Here is a 20653-nt window from a genome sequence, read left to right on the forward strand (position 1 = left end):
TCTTACAAGAAAAAGATGTAATTACTAGCAATAATGGAAAAACTTGGCAAAGCCTTCTATTTCTTTAAAATATTATAATATTACAATTTCTTGGCAAAATATTTCAAAACTTTTCTCTTGATTATTTTTATTCACCATTCACGAAGTACATTTTCAAGCCATTTAGTGTAGCTAGCATACATCTTTCTGCATGAAATAAATTTTAGACTTCCTTGTGTGCTACTTTCAAGGGGTTGGATCACCGAACTATCTCCCTAGCAGTGCTCTTTGCAACTGGTCTTCTTTCTCTTTAAAACCCTTCTTCTACTCTGAGCCTCTTCCCACAACATACTTCATAAGATTATTTTCAAACTGCATGATCAATATTTCCCAAACTTTCATCACAACCAGGAACATTGAGAAATTGTAGAAAAAGCAGCATCAGCGGTAGCAAAGATCCTCAAGGACAAGAGTGGCAACTGTAATCACTAGCTAGAAGGGTTTATTCTGGTCAGAGATCAGTTAACTACCTTTAACTGCTGTCAGGAGCTCAATGCACTCTCCAGAGGAGGTGAGGAGAGGCTGGGTATGGAGACGAAGCGGGTGTTTAAAACTGCAGCCAGTTCCTACAGCTGCTTCTTACTCCTCCATCATGGCAGGACTGAACTGCAGTTGCAGGGAATCACACCAAGACAGATGACCCCCAAAAAGAGAATTACCTTTACAAAAAGTCTGAGAAGAGTAAACATGATAATTTGAGAGAGTGATGCAAAAAGTTTCTCTACCACCTGCTTCTTGCCAAAAGGGTGCCAGTCAGCACCTACTGGAGGGAGTTGGTCCCTAGACACTCAACAGTTCCATTCCTTAAACAGGCTCTTGTAGTAGCATCTGAGAGACAGCATCTTACATATTCACAAGCAGCTTTGATGGGATTTGTTGCTTGCATAGAATGAAGGGCTCTGTATCTGTCAGCTTCATCTGGGCTAATTTTCAACAGTATGTAAACTTAAGCACAGAAACAGCTTGCACTTATGGGAACGGTTCTTTCCTCAGAGTCTGGAAGATGAATCCCAGCCATCAGGATGGAAGGAACAACTCAAATCATTAAGTGCTACCCTTCAGAGCTGACTCTCTCAAGGCTGACAGCTGCTGCTCCCTCCTCTAAGAAGAAATTTCTCTTCGTGTTTTCTACCCTGACTTTATACTCAAACATCTCTAGCTCGACTACTTTTCTACTAGTCATAATACTTCCAATGTCTCCAAAAGTTATCGGAATCATGCATTGTAAGAAGCATTTACTGAAGTTATAAAACAAAGTCCTTTTTTCTTAGCTATTACAGAGCTTGATGACACAGAAGATAATGCAGATACCAGATTTAGCATTTAGATGGCAAGAGCACCCTTTAATGCAAATTTCATGAATTTTAAAGGTTTTGAAATCTAGTAAAGATGGAGCTTTCTTTTCTGACAGCCATTTTACTAAACTATATTGAGGATGGACATGAAATGTTCTGAATAGGAGAGCTCTCCTCTACAATGGCCAGGAAGACAAACCTATCAGAAAACTGAAAAAATAAATATTACTATGAATTTAAGGTAATTATTATATTATTGAGATGGCTAGGTCCTTATTTGATTATTCTTTCAAATTCATCTCCCTTTCCAAAGTTTTTTTTTTTTTTGAAAAAATCTCTCACAGTGTTAACTACTCAACTTTATAAAGAGTTACTTCTGAAGAAGTGACACCAGAAGCCAAGAATGAAATCCTATCTCACCTGAAGTTTAATGCAATAGTATATTGCACTCTTAAATTGCCATTATTTATGAAGGATTATTTAAATTAAAAAGAAAAGAAAACAAGAAAATAAAAAGTGAAAGGAAAAGGAAAAGGAAAAGGAGAACAGAGGGGAACAGAGGGGAACAGAGGGGAAGAAAAGAGATATTATGCTTAGTTCTACCAACACTGGAGGGAAATTAATCACTGAAAGGGAAGAGAACTGATTGAAAAAAATGTGGTTATTATACTTGATATGACAGGAATCAAGTAAATGATTCCTCTATTCTTGGACTAAAAATATGAAGAAAACAGACAGGTGATTTTAAGTATAACTTCATTCAAATACAATAAAGATCCCTGATTTTCCAATGTTTATCTTTCGCTTCATCCAAAAATAACTTATCATGTAACTGATATTAGCAAAGAGAAGCTCGATTAACAAAATAATGTTTTGCCAAGTTTAAAAGCGTTGGTGTAAGTAACATGGTATAGGCAAATTGTGCATAGTTAGTTAAAGTTCATTGCAGTCTATTATAGTTACAATGATATTTGCTGTTCTCTACTTCCAACAGTCACTGAGACTATTTTCATTGTTAAAAGAAAACAAGAAAGCAACTCCACCCCTGCTCACAGATCCATCCCCATATGTAGGCTTATCAAGAACACAGCAGAAGAACACAAGATTATTGCCTTACCTCAATTTTTTCCCATATGGTTTCATAATTCTCTTGATGTTGTATATCTTGCATTAGTTGGTGAATTAAAGCTGATTTATTTGAGGCAGAAGTCTCATTCTCAGTGGGCTGAGTGACAGCAGTCCTTTCGGACTTTTCTTCAATGTATTTTTTAATGCAAGATACAGGCATACAAAGATCTTCATCAGACAGAATATCACTGAGAGGCCCAGATTCAATACTGTCACCCAAGGAGGATACTATATCACTGGAAGAGCTTGGTGAAATTCTACCCACTTTTTTGTACTTTTTTGTTTGGTATGTTGGATACATTTCTGAATCTGAATTCATTTCTGACAGCTCCCAGTCATCAATGTTTTGAATGGTTTCTCTTCTGGGTTTTTGGGGCAGCAACTTTGTCAGATTTTCTAGTTTTAAAGCTAATACTTCAGTCTGTTTGAGATGTGAAGGGAGTGCTAAATATTCATCAGATCCATACCAGACCTCACCATCTTTACTGTTTTTCTGAGTATAGCTTGGTGTTGAGGAGAGGCTTCTGTTATTCTTTCTTCGCAGTAGAAGAGGCGATGAGTTGGTAAGCTCAGAACCAGCTGAGGAAGCGCTCCTTTGGCTACGTGTTGGTGAACTAAAAGGCTCAGTTTTACCTTGTGATTGCCCGTTTGGGTCTTTCTGGTTACAAGAATCTGATGATACAGAAGAATCTGTTTCTGTCTCCTCCAGAAACTGAGAGTTATGAGAAGTAATTCCATTCTGTAGAGAAGAACGTCCTCTTTTTTTGACTTGTGTTGGTGGAGCTGTTTTACACATACCTCCAGGTGTTCTGTCAGCTTTCACTTTCTCAGGAGTATCATGAGACTTTTTGTGCTTTGATTTTTCTTTACAGGTGTAGAAAGTAGACTTCCCTAGACTTATGGAACTGTCCTTCAAGTGATTATTTATTGGGTACTCCAGATTTCTATCACCTATTTTATTTAAGCAATCATATGACTGACTAACTGCAGATGGACTGTTAGTGTAGGGTGACTGTAAAGCTAGGCAAAGCTTGGACCTGTCTGGTGGATCTAACAATGAGGGTGTACTTCTACTAATTTCATTTTTAACTATCTGAGAGATTTGCCTTTTTAAATCATTGGTTTCCATATAATCTTTAAACACGTCATCTTTCAGAAATAGACCTCTTTTTGGCAATGTAGGCTGCGTAGGGGAGTCTTCATTATAGTTAAAGCAGTCTCTTATGGATCTCTTAGGAGTTGAGTTTTCACAGTGAGAGTATTTGATTTTTTCACCAATGTGCTGTGGAAGATTGCATTCTGGTTTTTCTACTGTGGAAACTGGTTTGCTGTCAGTAGGTAAAACACCATCTTCAGAGCAGGGACCTTTAGAGAGAGAGGAGTTCACGGAAGGAGATACTAGTGAGAGCTCAGGTGGTGCTTTCCTGTCTTTGCTTTCTTCTCCATCTTCTGCTGAAAGAGGTATGAGGGTTTCTTTCTCATTTAATGCTTCATTACACTGGGAAGCAATGGAATCCGTTGCTACTGCAAGTAAACCCACACTTCTGATAAGTCCTGGAAAGTCCTTATCCATCTCACTGTAGTTCCAGGATTCAAATGATTTTAATTTCCCTTGGCTGGAGGTCATATCATCCAGAGCACCAAGCAAATCCTCACTAGGACTGTAGTCAGATAGTTCAAATGCAGTAATACCACAATCCAGTGACAGGTAATTTTGAGAACATTTGATGGTTAGCTGTCCAGAATCATCAACTTCAGTTAAAGAGTCAAGACGGTCCTGAAACAGACAAAGAAATGGTACTTTTTTAGAAGATCAGTTTTCATATGCAGCACACACAAAGTAACAAGCTTCTATGTTTCACTGTCTCACACCTAGAAAAGCATTCATCATTGACCTGACTGTTTTTGCAGTACTCTGTAGATGAGCAAACCATTCTAAAGTATTTGGGAATTAAAAAGGGCAGTAAACTGAAAAATGCTTAGTTTCAGTCTGGTGCTCCAAGTTACCTAAAAATAGCACCTCACTTTTCTGCTGGTATTCTCCTCAAATTCTGCTTTCAGTGCTATTTATACTGTAGGGGGTACTCAGAAATTCCATACAGCAGACTCATAGTATGTCCCATACTAACTACCTCAAACAGGAGGGAGAGGATCTTGAGGACTGCTGAGTATATCAGCCACCTTGTTAATCTTTTGTTCTCAGAAATCCATGCTGCTCTAGGATCTTTCAGTTGATCTCCAGAATGTTATTTTGCCAAGCATTATCTAGCAATGACAGACATTTCTTCCTCTATTTAGGAGACAGAGGTTGCTAACTGCATTTCACCTTTTTTTTTTTCTGGTAGTATTATCAACTGAGGATTTATCTGCTGGATATTTGGAGCACAAATGGAGAATAGCTCAAGGAAAAGAAACTATAGCCGTGAATCCTAAACATCTGGCCTGCCATGTCCCCTTGTCAGTATCTTCTCAGTTGAAGTCCTTCAACCTCAGAAACACAAACATAGCCAGAGGAGACCATCTCAAGTGGCAAAAAGATTTTAAGATCAAAGTCAAATCAATGTTTATAAATATTTTGGTGAGTTATTTGAAGGACACTGAAAAAATCCATCCACATTAAGCTCCTAAACCAGCCTGATATACAACAATCACAGAAAAATTATGTTTAGTCAACAGTTTATAAGCATATTTTACTAGATGATTTAATGTTCTAACATGCAGGCAGGCCTCATCTGTTTCCAGATCCCAGCATGTAACGTGAAACCTGAACTGAGAATCAAATAATTCTGAAACAATTTCTGTTTTTATTCGCACTTGTGTATATCTTCAGGGGCTCCATGAAACTGTCTAGAACAAGAGAAATTGGCAGAGCATGTCAACTAGACAAAAGAAAATGAAAAAGTAGAATTTAAAATAAAAAAGCCAACATTAGCCTAAGTGCTTACAGAAACTGTTTAAAAAACATCATCAAGGGCAGAAACTCATATTTTAAGATTCTAGCTTTAGGTGTTTAAATCAGTATACTAGTCATTTTTTCCCAGGTTTGGTTTTCATAGAGTTTTTTAAAGCAAACTCTTTAGTATCCACAATAGGTCTGAATTATTGTCTAGAACAGCTTGTCTCACTACACTGCCTGAACCCATAGTTTAAGGACCTTAGACATCATGCCTGAAGAAAGTGCAATAACCCCACAATCTCTTCATCTTACAATAAACTGCCTGGATTTTGGTCTGGACAACAATAGTCTCAATAAAGAAGGCTACTGTTTTCTATCTTCTATAAACATATGTTTAGAGAACATTATATAAGCATTATATAAAGTTTGAGCCCTGTACTCTGTCCACTCCACCTGCATTAGTCAAAGTAAAAAAATCCTCCGGCTAAAAATGTTATATATAGAAAAGATTGATTAGAAAGTTATTTATCAACCATAATCTTGGACACTGAAAATATATTTTATTCAGCACATTCTATCCAGATGTAGAACCTATGCCACAAATTGTACATTGTCAATAGTTCAGAATTAAAAGAGGAAGTTTCTATAAATCTGTCAAATTTATATTTTGGAGCTGCATTTTTTAAGGAAAACAATGACTAAGCAATGATCAGTATTACAGCTGCATTTTCCCTCTCATCTCAGGAAAAGATTACAAACTGTAAAAGCATATATAAATCAAAACCCTTTCCAAGGCCCTTAGGGCCTTCATTTCTCCTGAGTAATGAGCTCCATTCCTTCATCTCTTAAAAATGTGTTTATTAACACTAGTGAAATTTACAATCACATGCATTAAACAATCTTGCTTGGTCATTTTCCAAGCAGTGCCTTACATATGTGCTTCAGAAGAGCATTATTTAATGCCAGTATTACCAGGTTTTTATTATTCTTTTTATTTCAGAAGAATATTACATTCAGTTATTTGCATGGCTACCAATAGGAATACCTTAGTTCAAAAAATTTGTCCCTTTTTACATGGTAATGCTTCCTGTAAAGCTCTGTAGGCTGTTTCTAATACTTTCTTGTATTTATATTTATAATAGTTAAATTCTGCATTTTTTTCACTCTTTCAGATGAGCTGAGTTAATTTGTAAGATATTTCTTTTGTGACTTAATCAATTGTTTGGGAACATCAATATTCACTATATTTTAACATAGCCTGATACTGAACCTTTCCCTATTTCCTGGCTTTATCAATTGTGAAATAAAACTCACAGGTTAGGTTCAGCTTTACAGAAGTCAGGCTGCATGGAACTCATTTTTCTTCTTATCTATCTCTGGGCAATTTCTGAAGAAGAAATGGTCCTTCAAAATCTTAACTCTCCAAAGATTTTTATTTTAAAAAGCATTTTCTTAATTTGGCAACTCCGCCATGGCAAGCAGCTTGCCTCACTGGTTCCTCTGTCTCCTTCAAGCCATGAAACTTTTTGTGCCCTTTCCTGCTGGCATCTTATTCAGTACGGCACTGTTGAAATAGCCCCAAGCACAGTCACTGCCTGCCCAGTCAATGAGCTGGCTTCCTAACCCAACCCGTACAGCCTGTGCTGTAGGCTTGCAGGATTTAGTAGCTACTCTACCTGTATTATCCATGTTTATTATGTTAAGGCTGGCTGCTGCACATTTATTTTTGTTTACAGCCACAGTGTAAATATAGCCCAGGCAGGACTGTTGGCTGTGTCACCGTTTAAGGCTGGGCTGATAATCAAACCAACGACAGATGCTCTCTTCCCAGAAGGGAAAGTAGAAAAGGGAGAGAGACTTATGGGTTGGAAAATTAAAAATAGCTCTACTAAAATAATAACAATGATAAAGAGTATAATAATAGCAATAATGAAAAAAATATACAAAACCAATATTGAGCTGCCCTGGTGATGATCACAGAACTGCACTCCGCTATGGCGAGCACCACAGACTCTACAGGGCAGGAGCCAGGAAGACCCAGACTGGACTCAGCAGCAGACGAGAACTGGAGTCCAGAATGCATGGGTTGGGATCGGAGTCAGGAGAACAGGTAGAGTCCTTCAAGGATGTCAGCAATGAAAGAAGTGAGCGTGACCCCTCTCATTGCTCGGCTTTAAACTGACTATGACATGTATGGGATGGATTATTTTTTGGACAATTTTTGGTCACCTGTTCTGTCTGCTACTCCCCACAGGTGCAACACTTTTATGCCCTTTCACTTGTAGAACAGAAGAGATTTATCAGTGACCTTGGTTTCTATAGGGATAAGTATAAACATAGGCCTTTCTGCATACCATTCCTACTGTTACCTCAGTAACAACTGTAAACATCAAGTGTTATCAATTCTGGAAGCAGACACTGACTGAAAAAATATAGTCAACTTCAGAAAGTGCATTTACTGGAAAGAAACTTAAGTGAAAGGAATATTTACTGAAAGAATTGTTTCTGTCCTAGCCAAAACCAGAACTCGCTGTGATTGACTGTGCAGTCTATGAACTGAGAGAGTAGGGAATATTAACAAGACAAGACTGTCTCACTGAATACGAAAGAAACCTTGGCAGGTCACTTCTTCCATAGAGGTCCTCAGTTAACATTGGCAGCCAAAGCTGCTCTTCACCATTACACAGAAGACAGCTGACTTCAGGAGCGAGCCAAACATTTTGTGAAATGATCGGTTCGAGGACTACAGAAAAGCATAACAGTTGCTGTATGGGTTCAGATCGAATTTCCCAGTATCTAAACATTTTCTGCTAGCTGAGCTGTAAGATATGGGTATACATACATGACCCTTCCATACACAACGTTTCTACTCACATTCCCAGCTTCTACCAATGAGCAGCATATGGACTTCCTCATCTGGAAGTTAAAATTCCTCCTATCTTTGCTTAGTTTTCACACATTTTTTTGAACTTCATTTCACTTCTAAGTGTCCTATGGTAGTGAATTCCAAATGAGAAATTTTGGCTGTGTGTAAAAGTTTCCTTCTATTCATTTCAAACCAGATGACTTCTCAGTCTCAGGAGGAAAACATAAGCTGTTATTCCTGGTTCATGATCCCCAAGGAGTACTGAAAAGTAGCAGAATGGTTCTCCAAGGAAGGCTTATTTGTATGGGCAAAAGTTTCTAGGTTGGCTCAGCCTTTTCACATATGCATGAAAATCCCTAATAGATAATCACAAGGCACTTATTAGTCCCACAATGTAGTCCGGCCTGGGAAAGGATGTGGGGGAAATGCCAAAAAAAAAAAAGGTAGATAGGAGTAGATAAAATTGTCTTTACATTACATGTTATTTATTTATTTGTTTTTGTGAAATAAAGCCACTACCATTATACCCGATGAAAAGCTTGAATAAATACCTGAAAGTTAAAAGCTGCAGAGCAATTTCTGGGAATCTGTTCAAGCATTAGAGCAGAAACTTGATATTAATATTGTGTCTCTGCTATTGCTAGCCATTAATTTTATAAAAAAATTATTTATGTTTTAGTTGGGCTGGAAGAAAAGAATCATGTCAGGATATTTTGTCTTTTTTATTACCATATAAACCTATCTGGCAACATGCTTTTTCCCCACTGAAAAATAATCTGTCGTTCCCCAGTCAGTCCTCCCCTGTATTGGAGGAATGTTTTTTTTAGCAGTTGTAATCAGATCCAGATGGGACATTTCCTGTTTCTTCCTATCTGAATCTGCCCCCTCCTTATGACTTGAAATCACCATGCTTATGTCATAAAATAATGACTTTGCTCTAATTCCCCACTCTGGATATTCATGCAAGTGTGGATTTCCTTCAGACTTGCCAGAGAAGGTTTCCCAGCAACAGCAAAGCAGAAACCCAATCTGAAGCACCAGGTATGTCCACATCAGGAAGAGAGGGTGTGGAAGGTGGGCCTGGGCATATCTGAGCACTGATTTCAGGACCACCCACTCTGTTGTGCCAAAGATAAATATAAAACCCAATGAGAAGCGGAGAAATAAGGACCTAGACTGTAAAGGTTTGGATAATATTGTGTAAGCTTCAGGTTCATGTATACAAGAAGGGAAATGTCTAAGCTTTCCATGAAAGTATTCACTGCACGTAAAAATTGATTTTTGAATTGGCTATGAACCTTAAATTCACGAATGACCAGAGCAAGGACTTTGGACCAGATGCACCTCTACAAGTGTTTCCAATCCTTTATGAAAAAATATTTCAATCAGGAGAAAACCCTGCTAGCTACTGTCATGACATTTCTGAAAGTTGACCTTAAAGTACCTGCTTTAATTTGGTTATCAGCTGAAGACACTTAAACCACAAAAATAGCAAAATATGTAGAAGACAAGTAAGCTGTCCTTAAAATTGTCATCCTAGCAATTTTATATGTGCAACCAGGATGAAATGCTTCAACTACAGATGAAATCCTCAAAACTGAATTTATTTACTATACCTCCTTAGTCTCTTCAGAAAATGCTTGCAGAATATCAGCCTGCCTGGTGTAGTTTCCATTGGCGTCTTGCAGTCCCTGGAGAATACGCTCCCTCAGAACCAGAACAGAAACACGCAGCTGGTGCCAGAGTAGTTGTACTGTGTGGATATCGACTATCACGTTGACAGAGTAAGACAGAAGCTTCAGGGAAAACTCAGTCTCTAGTAGAGCATGAATTTGTTCAACGTGATCAGATATATCTTCACAAATATCCTGTAATAGAAAAATAAAGTAGATATTTAGCTACAGGCATGGTCTTTGCATAGATCAGCTCTACTTTTCATCTACTTTTTATTAAACACAGAATAGATTATCTCAGTGAGAAAGGGTAACGTAATTAATACATCTAGGGTTTGGGTTTTTTTTAAATTTATGGCAACGCTACAGCAACTGAACCAGCAGCTGTCCTGTTTGGCAGGACTGCTCAGTAAGTGCACAGACAGCATACAAAACAGAAGGATGGCACAAGATCACATGAATCAGAAGCAGAAAACTTACACTGTACAGTGACATCCTAGAAGACAGCAATAGGAATGAAAGTGATAAGATTGCCACGAACAGACTCCCTCTCTCCTTCCTCTCCCCTGCCCCCAGATAAAATGCAAAGAATCCAATCTGTGGCATCATCAACAAAATTCTTTTGGACAGAATTTACCTTTTAATCTACCCTCTATAGCCAAGTAGCACAAAAGTCTGGGCTAGACTCCATGTAGATAACCCATTTCTGACATGCATTGCTGATTGCTGTGATGAGAGGGCACCAGTTTTTCATGGTCTTGTTCTAGACTCAAAATTGAACAGAACAAGATGGGTGGAGAAGCAGAAAGAGGGAAAGGAGACAAACTGTGAACAGTTGTGTTGAGAAAGCAGAAAAGAAAATGTAAGTTACCAGGTTGTAAAACTGAGGTTCTTATGGCGTGGTATCCTCCAAATTTAACAATTAATGTTCCAGATTTCTAAACTGTGCTGCATACAGGGTAAATTCTTTACAATCTAGTCTTAATTTTCTTTGTGAAAGGTTAAGTCACAAGACTAAAGAATCTTTAGGCATATGCTAGTGAGCAAACAATACTGCGTTATAAAAATTCCCTTTAAAAACTGTGTAAAAAAGCATGTTATAAACAAGTAAGGAAATATGATTAAAATACTGGCAAAACATTGCACTGGAGCTAGAATTTTTTTTCCTACGTCTGTGACATATTTTTTAAAGTGACTTGATAGCAGATTTTAAATCCAACACTTAGTTCCTTAAAACAAAACAAAAACTACCACAGCAATACAAATTATTTTAATTCAAACCTTCAGCGATTAACTTCTCAGGTAAAGGGTAGTATATGCACAATGTCAATAAAAATGAGAATAAACAACATAATTTTGATTCATTTCAAATTTCCTATCAAAATGATTCTATCAGACAATTACAATGAAACCTTACGTCTGATGATATTCTTGTGGTTTTGTACAGCAGCAGAATAACAAGAAAATCAGTAAAGCTGATTCTATCAAAATTAATAATACAGTACAGTAACTTTTATCAGTTCAGATTTGACATCTTCAGTCTGAAAGCAAAGCCAAATTACTGAATATGTAATTATATATATGTAACAAATTAAACAAAAAATGAAATCCCTAGTTAATATTAAATAATTTTAGTATGACAGTATGATAATAGCCCTTGAGAAACTATTATGGCTGAGTACTATCAGTAGTTATTCATTTTAATAAAGCACTGACAGATAAATCAAGTCCCCTGCAGGAGCAGCTCTCAGAAATGCCAGAGATGGACACAAAATGTTGGAGTTTCAACGAGCAGGGTTTTGGGGCTGCCATGAATGAGAGGCAGCATCTCTTCCCCTATATCCTCAGTCCCTTTGTTGTGACAACCAGAATCTGTGTTTGCAAGTACAAAACACACAGGCCTGGCCTGGCAACACGTAGGGTGCAAGTTCTCAGGGCTTCAAATATCCCCACACTTCCAGGTGAGCAAATGGACACTAGTTACTGGATTAGTGTGCTAATCTAATTACGGACACACAGACAAAGCTAAAAAGCTCAGCAAAATCTTTTCCAAGCTTTGGAAAAGGTTATTATTATCCATTTATCCAACTACAACTGAAACTTGACTGAAAAGTACAGCTGTATTTCTACGTTCTTTCAAATGTTTTAAATAATATTTTTAGTGAATTTGTTTGGCTGCATTAGCATTCACTTCTCCAATGCTGTTCATGGTTGTTTGGTTTTTTTTTTCCTCTTGGCCACAAAGCAGTTTAATACTAATTTCAGGGATTAAAAAAAAAAAAATAGGTTGTTGCCCAGTAACTGTAACTTTGTAAATTAGGCTCTGTCTATAGAAAAATACTTAATATATCTTCAGTGAATGAGCTTAAGTTTGTGCCAACCTGTAAAACAAGTTTTCACTATTTTCCAGCTTCATACACACAGTTATATGCTGAATTCAATTGCCGTCAGAATTCCCAGGGAGTTTGAAAACACGAAGCCGTAAGAAGAAAATATCAACACTGAGCAAGTGTCTCCTGACAATTGTTAGCAAATATACTGAAAATATTGGCTATTGAATAGATAATAGTATAAATCAAGAGTTCAGACCCGCACTTCAAACAAGTTTTCTCTTGAGCTACCATTCTGCTAGCACCGAAGCATCTCAGATTTCTGAAGTAGACAAACCCTCCACACCAACACAGAAAATTTTGTACCAAAATGCACTAGAGGTTTGAAAGAGGTATATGTTCAAGGACATATGCTGTTAGTTTTTACATGGCTTGTTACAAGTTGCTCATTTTCCTCAAAAAGCAAAGGCTGAAGTACTTACAGGCTACTGCAAGCATAGCAGCCACCAAAAGTTTTATGTTCTAACAAGATAATTAACCACTCCTGACAGTTTCAGTAACATGGAGAGAACCTAAGGCTGACCTCATCCATATCCAAGGCCATGTACTCTGATCTTAACATAGAAGACTACCACCTCAGTCAGAGACAAAGTACCAGCTCTGAAAGGATTTACATTTTAGAAAGAGTGGGAGGCCAAAAGAGAGGAAGATATTTTCTGAGAGGCTGAATGAGCCAGGAAGGAAATCAAGTCTCTGCATACCTTCTCAGAATATATAAACTCTGAGCTCCAGTTTGTGACTTTATCATCAGCTCCCTCTCCCTTCTGACCTGGAATTAGTACAGCATTGAACTGTCACTGTAATCTTGTCTTTCATGGGAGAATAGAAAGGATTTTTTCCTTTGTTGGTAAGTATGTTCACATAACGTGATCTTTAGGGCTGTTGTGGTTGGTTGGTTGTTGTTGTTTTGTTGAATGCAGAAGTTCAATGTCCCATTCAATATTGCGTGCATCTACCTGCACATGCACTTGCAGTCTGCAGACAGACAAGAGGCTGGATTCACTGTGTGCTTGCAGAGCAGTGGCATCAACACAACAGTCTTACTGAACATGCACTAACCGCTTGTGTGGCAGCTGGTAGTTGATCAGCGGTCCCCAATATGTCTGACTCTACCTGCATGGCACATGGTCATGTATCAGTCTGTTGGATGTTCTTGAAAAAAATTCTTAGGAGCCAGAAGTTCACACTCTGGTATCACATAACGTTGTTTGGTGGATGATGCTGTTTCAGCCGAGTCTGTAGCTATTGTCGAAAGAATGAGATTTCATTGTGTCACAGGCCAGATTCCTGCATAAAATGGATTATACCTGGGTTTGGGGGAAGTCCAGCTTACTTAAAGCTTGAAAAAAAGAATTTAGGCCCTATCGATATTCTTTTGGTTTTTAACTGTTATGTGATGATGGGAAAGTGAAGGCTGCACAAAGGCCAGAAGAATAGCTGTGTAAAGGCTAATGCCAGCCCTTTATCAAGAGAACATGATTATGAAGAAATGATCACATTTGCCATGTAAGTTAATACTGATTAGTCCTCAGCAGAAGAGCATTAATGAAGCTGCAGCCTATTTATTTGCATCTTTTCTTTACACTTGCCTAGCACAAAAAAGAATACTGAGAGGAAAGAGTATAATGTCAAATTCAGTTCGTATTACCTAGTACAAGATTTTCTTATTACTGTACCTGATGTCTAGATTTACATATAATTCAGCAAAATGAAATAATTATATCTAGCACAGTTGTGAATTTAAGAATATTCTGTAAAAATTAATGCAGTTCTAATACAGCACGAAAATGCCTTGTTACATAAGTTTCTGATTTTACTGAGGCTCAACATTAAGACCTGGCACAATATGGCCTTGTTAGTCTCATTCTTCCTAACTCCTTGCAGGTAGTTTAGCATTATACAGAGCAAAACCAGCAGAGCATTGTCACATGCCCTTTCTACACTTTGTATTTATAAACAAAGAACAGCACTATCACAAGAAAGTATCTTAGTGCAGTGACGAGTGCCAGTTGTTCTTACCAGAAGTAGCAGGTAGATAAAATGATCCGTGTACTTATAAGTAATAAGAAACCAGTATTTATCTATTTGCATCTATTTCTAAATATGCATAGTTCCAGGCCAATGACAATAATATACAGCCTACAAATATAAGCATGGAAATCCTTTCCCATTTTATCAGTATATAGTTTCATATCAGAAGCTATTATAACCTGAATTTTAGAAAGCGCCATTTCCAAAACAACTTTTTGTAATAATTGATCTCAAACACCCACTAGGCACTTTTATTTTTACACAGTTTCATAGTGGTGTTAAGGTAAAGATTTTTGTCATCCTCTCGTGGGCTCTCCTGTAGGACTGACTGTGGAATTTCTTGGGCTACAGGGGTTGTATCCATGTGGCTGCCAACTGCCCACTTCACTCAGCTTTCCAGCAGCTGATCCTGTGATTTGCAGCTGCTGAATCCATCAGCCTGCTCATCACCCTCCATGCCAACTAAAATAGCCTGAACTGCAAACGCTGCAGGAGACAAAGAAAAAGTGCATAAACAAACTCTCAGGAGTCAATGAAAACTAAGCTTTGATGTTGACTTTAAAAAATAGTTTTCTCTGCTCTTCAAGAAATTCTGTTAAGATGTGCACGAAACTACTTCAAGATGAAAGCTTGCAATATGTTGCTTTAGAGTTAATATCAGTGACAGAGTAGCTATACTGCAGACTTCTGTTCTTTGATCTCACAGTAAAACCTCAGTAGGAAAACCAGATTGTCTTATGACTACTGCACATGCAAAACAAAAACTACGATTTAAGAAAATGTCTTACCTATTTGGTCTTTCCTTTTAAGTGCATTTTATTTCATCAGAAGACAAATATTCCAAACAGAATGTACAAATTCTTCTCTTCAGAAAAAAAAAATTAGAACATCTGCCAAAGAATTTTTTTCAAATGTGCTCGAAAATTACAAATTAAGCTCACTCTCTGCACTGCTCTTTTATGCTTGTATACAGAAAAAGAGCACAAAAGAGAGGTTTTTCTATTGCTAAACAAATAAAGATTTGCAGTTTTCAGAGGGGTATTTTTTCTCTAAAATTCTCTCTGACTTCTCAAAGAGAAATAGTTTTTTGTATTTACCTGCATGTACATCCAAACAGTGTTATAATAAGGATAAAATTGTTCTCTTCTGGTTTGGATTACTGGTGAAACCTTAAGAGCAAATGCTACTCACATTTTTCTCGCAGCTGTTTTTAAGTAAATGGTTAAGTCAAAGAAAATAACCATACATGAAAAATCCAGAGTTTGACTAAGCAGAATCAACTGCCACGGAAACCTTTAGACTAACTACGAGTCACAAGTTTGTCAGGCAGTGAGTTGAAGTGCTGAAGTACTGTAGCTGGTATCGCTGTGGCATTTGGTGGCTGTGGGAAACGAATACATTTCACTGGGTGCAGAATGCAAAGTGCAGCAGGAAAACAGCTACTGGGAGGGCTCTAAGGTCACTGACCCTGCCTTCCACCCACACCGACAGCTTGGGATCATGTTGCTCCTCAAAGTAAGCTTCTCCCCTCTCCCCTCATGATAATACATGTATTACTGATAGTAACTTTTTCTGGCTCACCATCCTTTTCTGCATATTATTCTCTTTCCCAGCTTGGTTTTTATTTTGATTAATTTACCCTTTTATAAGCGAGAAGCATTTTCATCATTGCTAAATTCCAGTAAAAAATCTTAATTTTACCTTTTGCTAAATTTCTCAGAAACTTGTTGGAATATGGGAAAGCTGTTAATTTGACAGAAGTGTTTTTCCTGTAGAAAAATATTTTGCCTTTTTCTTTTCCTTTTTCTTTTCCTTTTTCTTTTCCTTTTTCTTTTTTCTTGCTTTTTCTTTTTTTGCCTTTAAGAGAGGAGCTGTCTTGACGCACTTTTAAGAAAAGATCATCCACTTTCTATTGTGCCAACACCACTATTACAAAATTCTCAAAAAATATTTTAAAAATAAACATCCAGTCTGGTAAACTCTAACTAGGCATGTTTCTACAGGATTCTGTTATCTCAGGAATCAGTGAGTTACATTCTTATATCCCTGCACTTCAAAATAATGTGAAATAGATGTCAAATCACCAGTTCTTTGAAAGAGTTGCTAAATTTGCAATGGTTTGTCTAGGACTGTAACAGACAAGGACCTGCTCTGTAAAAATTTATTAGCAGTTTATGTGACATGTTATATTAGGATGTCTCTTGTGCAAGTATCAATCTGCAAGGAAAATGAGCAAGAAGAAACAAGAAGAGAGTAAGATACGATGTCACTCACTAAGAACTTCAGGCTGTTAAGCAGCAATGCCTGAAATGTTACTTGTGAAGCTCCTGTCTCAGGATTCCAGCAACTTGCATTTGTTTTGCCATATGGGCCATTGCTAGAGCCAAAGTATCCAACTCACTGGGAAGAAGCAAAATGATCCTTTTGTCCAGAAGCAGGGCAGTTGTTGCTGGAAGCCATTCCAGCTCATTTCCAGGACCAGCTGAAGTGCCTTCCAAACCTGGGCCAGCCTGGACCTTTTCTGCAGGAGGGGTTGGCTGCAGAGAAGACAGACTGCTATCCAATGTTTCTTTCCCCTATGAAGTTTAATCAGTACTTTAATGTAAAGGGACTGAAAGACTATCATGTGAACAAATCTGTGCTAGCCATTTCTGGGATATTCCTGACATTCGTAAAATTGATGCATTAATTTCATTTGTATAAGAAACCACATATACGAACTGAATATGGCAACTAATTGTGACATCTGCAGCTCAAAGTTGCTTCAATATTCCTGAACTTCCACTGTTTCCACGGTGTAATAAGCCTAAAGTTACAACCTGAAAACCCTTTGAAAACTTCAGAATAAGAAATATATTCTTGTACATGTCATAATCAGCCAAGCCCACAATGTTCGGAGACTTGACCCATTAAAGTTATCACTGTACAACATTTCTTCAATGAGTAACCATACAACTTTTCATTTGTCTTACTTTAAGCATGTTAAAGAATATTGATTTTTATAAAAGCCTAACTTTTTAAATTTTAAAAATCAGTGTGTAAAAAAAATTAAAACTTGATAGAAAAACTCATATTTGTGCTCACTGAAAACTGGTTTTGTGCTGCACCCTGGAAGACAGTGTTGTACAGGTACTCTAGAGCAGTTTTTCATGCAAGATAGGTGGTACTGAACCGTGCAATAGAGTAGCAGGTATTGATTCCAGCTACTTCAGACAAAAAAAGGATTTTTCAAATGCCTGTTCATTTATCTTGCACTGATCATTTAAGATCACAAAGAAATGATAAAAAATGATGAGGTAGCTTTATACTAAGCATACTCATTATGTATTACATATTCATATCTACTGAAACGGAAGAGCAAAGACTTTTAAAAAATCCTTCAAATACCTTATAGATCTCTTCACACAACAGTAGACTTTTTCTGCAATAATGGAAGTATGAAGGACATATTTTGCAACCATCTAGATAACTACCTTTGCTGCTTTTTATTTTACTCTCTTTAGTCAGTACTTTCTTGCATTCTGTAAGCCATATATGCTAAATGTAAGTTAAAGACATTTCTAACAAGTTCAAATTACCATGTGCAAAGGAAAACTGAGGATGCAAATGGAAGGATGTTTTACTCACAGTGAACATAAATGCTCTGCTGTAGATAAAAGAAACAGTTCTTGGTAGCCTGGCCAGGATTAGGCAGGTGTTGACCTCAGCATAGAGAGTAGTTAACTGGCTATGAGGAAACACCTACTGTCATTTCATGTAAGACATACAAAAATGGAACATGATAAACAATCATGTCAGCTACAGGAAGAACAAGAAAGAAGACCAGTCTTATTATTTGATCAGAACTTTCACAGTTTGATCTACAATATAAAATAACTAGCAGAATTCTATGCTAACGCACCAATACTTTAGTAATTTTCCAGAAAAACTGTTATCCTTTTTAAAACACCAAAGCTTTATGCAGCCCAACTACTACTCCAACAGCTCAGCTTTGAATATGTCCCACCCTTATTCCCTCCTTTCTAGTTTGAAGAAGATTTGGAATTACTCTTGACATGAAACAAGAAAATTTCAAGATTTCTTTAAGTCTTCTGCAGGGCCATAGGATCTTTTTTTTCTGATGAACCAATCTCTCTTTATTTTTCATACAAGAAAGAAGGTGCATTTCTCTTAAAAGATTTTTCAATGTATGAACTTCTTCAGAAAGACTCTTGTTCTTATTAAAGTCAATAGATTTAATTAGGGTCTTCAGTGGAGATCAGCTGCTCTTGAAGAAAGGAGTTTAGATTAAGAGGAAAAATTTACTGGAGAAAAAGAAATCTCATTCTTGAAATACTGAATTTTCAAATAACAAAGTGTAACTCCACATAAATAGCACAAAATATTTTAGGCAGCAACAAATTACTGAAATGTAAGACATCAGGATAAATAAATAAAAGGAGCTGCAAGTTCACACAGGAGGAAAAAATCGATCTTTCTGCATGTCTATGCAGAACACAAGAGAAAAATTTTAATCAAAATGTTTTCACTTGGTCAAGTCAAAGAACGCTAACCTTATTCACTCTCTTTGACTAAAGCTTAGTGGCTGTAACAGAATTTGATGAAGGATGGTGAAACTCTTTACTCTCATGTCAAATGCTCAATATGGTGACTGTGCTCTCTTTTCTGCAACAGGTCAGAAGTAAAGAGCTACCATCTGTACCAAGTTTTCTGTAATGAAAATCGATAGCATGAAAGGAAGTTTCCAAGTTAAGTGGCTGTTTTATATCAGTGCAAATAGGTCTCCAAGATCTTCTCTGACAGATTTTAGAAGACACTTTCCATCAGTCATTGTTGAGGACAGCAAATAGGACACAAAGTCTCTTGGTCTTTATTACCAGACTTTATATTGTTAGCACTGTTTTTCCCTTTTATGTTGTTCAAAGAAAGTAAACATTTAATCTATGAACTCTTATGGGGATCACTGAGATTTTTTTGCTTGTTTCGGAAACATGGAAACGAAGCCTTATAGCCTGTCTTGCATGCTGCTTGCTGTTCACAACCTTCCTGCCCTCTCTCTAGAATGACAAATGTTCAAGTCAGCTGGAAAGCTCTTGTAGATCCTTCAATGAGTTAGTAACAATTACAAAGCGCTCCAAGCATGTGGAGGCACTTCCAGTAGTCTGAAACAGCTACCACCTACCCACAGTACCAGCAGGCCTGTTCCACACTGGATATCACTCACTCCCTTATAAGAGTCAGGGTCAGAATATATATCACTGCTAGTTTTTTAAAAAAAAACAAACAAAAAAACCCCCACACCACACCACCAAACACACCACACATAAGTTTTCTATATCCAGGAAGAACAATCTGAAAGATTGGTAGAAAGCTATTGTACAAACTTAAGGTCTTTACATGAATGAAGAAATAAGAGCGAATTTTAGAAAAAAAATAAACGAGTTAGAAGATTGAATCAATAACTTCTAAAATGTACAAGATTTTTTATTCTAATTTTACTTCTGAAAGTACACATGAAATTTCTTTATGCACTTACGGAAAAAGCTCTTCTAGCAGGCAAATAACACTCATTATTATTCTCAATTAGATGGTATGTTAGAAATCATTCTTAATTTCTTTGTGATAGGTACAGTGTAGGTCACAGTGAATGTTCCTGTATTTTTTGGCCTCAAATGTAATAAAGGAAAAACTAAACAAAAAATCCCATTTCCATCCAGAGAAGGAAGAACACAGTAGAATTTTTTGTAGGCTTTTTTGAGAAGGAATATAATGGAGGCTAAATTGGAAACCTGGAGTTATGAGACTGGCACGACATTCAAAGTTAACTGAACCATATTTATGTATATTAAAAAATTAACATACGTTATGTAGTAGTTTGTACCATCTGATTTTTTCTAACCCTCACTGCCATCCTACAGGTGGCTCTTGGTTAATACAGGTGTATATTTAAAGGTTTGTGTATGGTATTTTCTTTTCAAATAAAATAATGTCCATAATATCCTCAATTTTTTAATTTAGATGTAAAAAGGATACTGTATAAGTAGCAAACAATCAAAACTCAGATTTTATACCGTATCTGCAGAACTAATCGCAAATATTTCTAACATAATCTAGTAAAAATTGCTGTATCAAATAAATACAATAAAGTACCTCTTTCTAATTAAATTAGCTCTAATGAACCCAAAATTCAGTGGTATTAATAATAGATTCTTGTTCTGGCTGCTTATAAGATTTAGAGTTCCAGACATTAGTGTTTTAATACTGTATTTAAAACTAAATATTTAATTTTTAAATTAGACATATTATACATAGAACTACTCAAATACACTGTAATT

The 20653-nt window shown here is 36.9% G+C and overlaps 1 protein-coding gene across 4 annotated transcripts in view; it reads right to left on the minus strand.

Annotated features, from left to right (window-relative positions):
• The window catches only part of AKAP6 (A-kinase anchoring protein 6), a 233361-nt gene that overhangs the window by 184575 nt on the left and 28133 nt on the right, over positions 1-20653 (minus strand). For all 4 annotated transcript variants that reach the window (XM_065635372.1, XM_065635371.1, XM_065635373.1 and 1 more), the window contains 2 exons: positions 9841-10092; positions 2452-4239 (listed from right to left, as the gene is read on the minus strand). In XM_065635372.1, coding sequence (XP_065491444.1) covers positions 2452-4239; positions 9841-10092 — 2040 coding nt within the window. The remainder of the gene's footprint in view (positions 1-2451; positions 4240-9840; positions 10093-20653) is intronic.

This window comes from Caloenas nicobarica, chromosome 5 (genome assembly GCF_036013445.1).
Source record: "Caloenas nicobarica isolate bCalNic1 chromosome 5, bCalNic1.hap1, whole genome shotgun sequence".
Classification (NCBI taxonomy): Eukaryota; Metazoa; Chordata; class Aves; order Columbiformes; family Columbidae; genus Caloenas; species Caloenas nicobarica.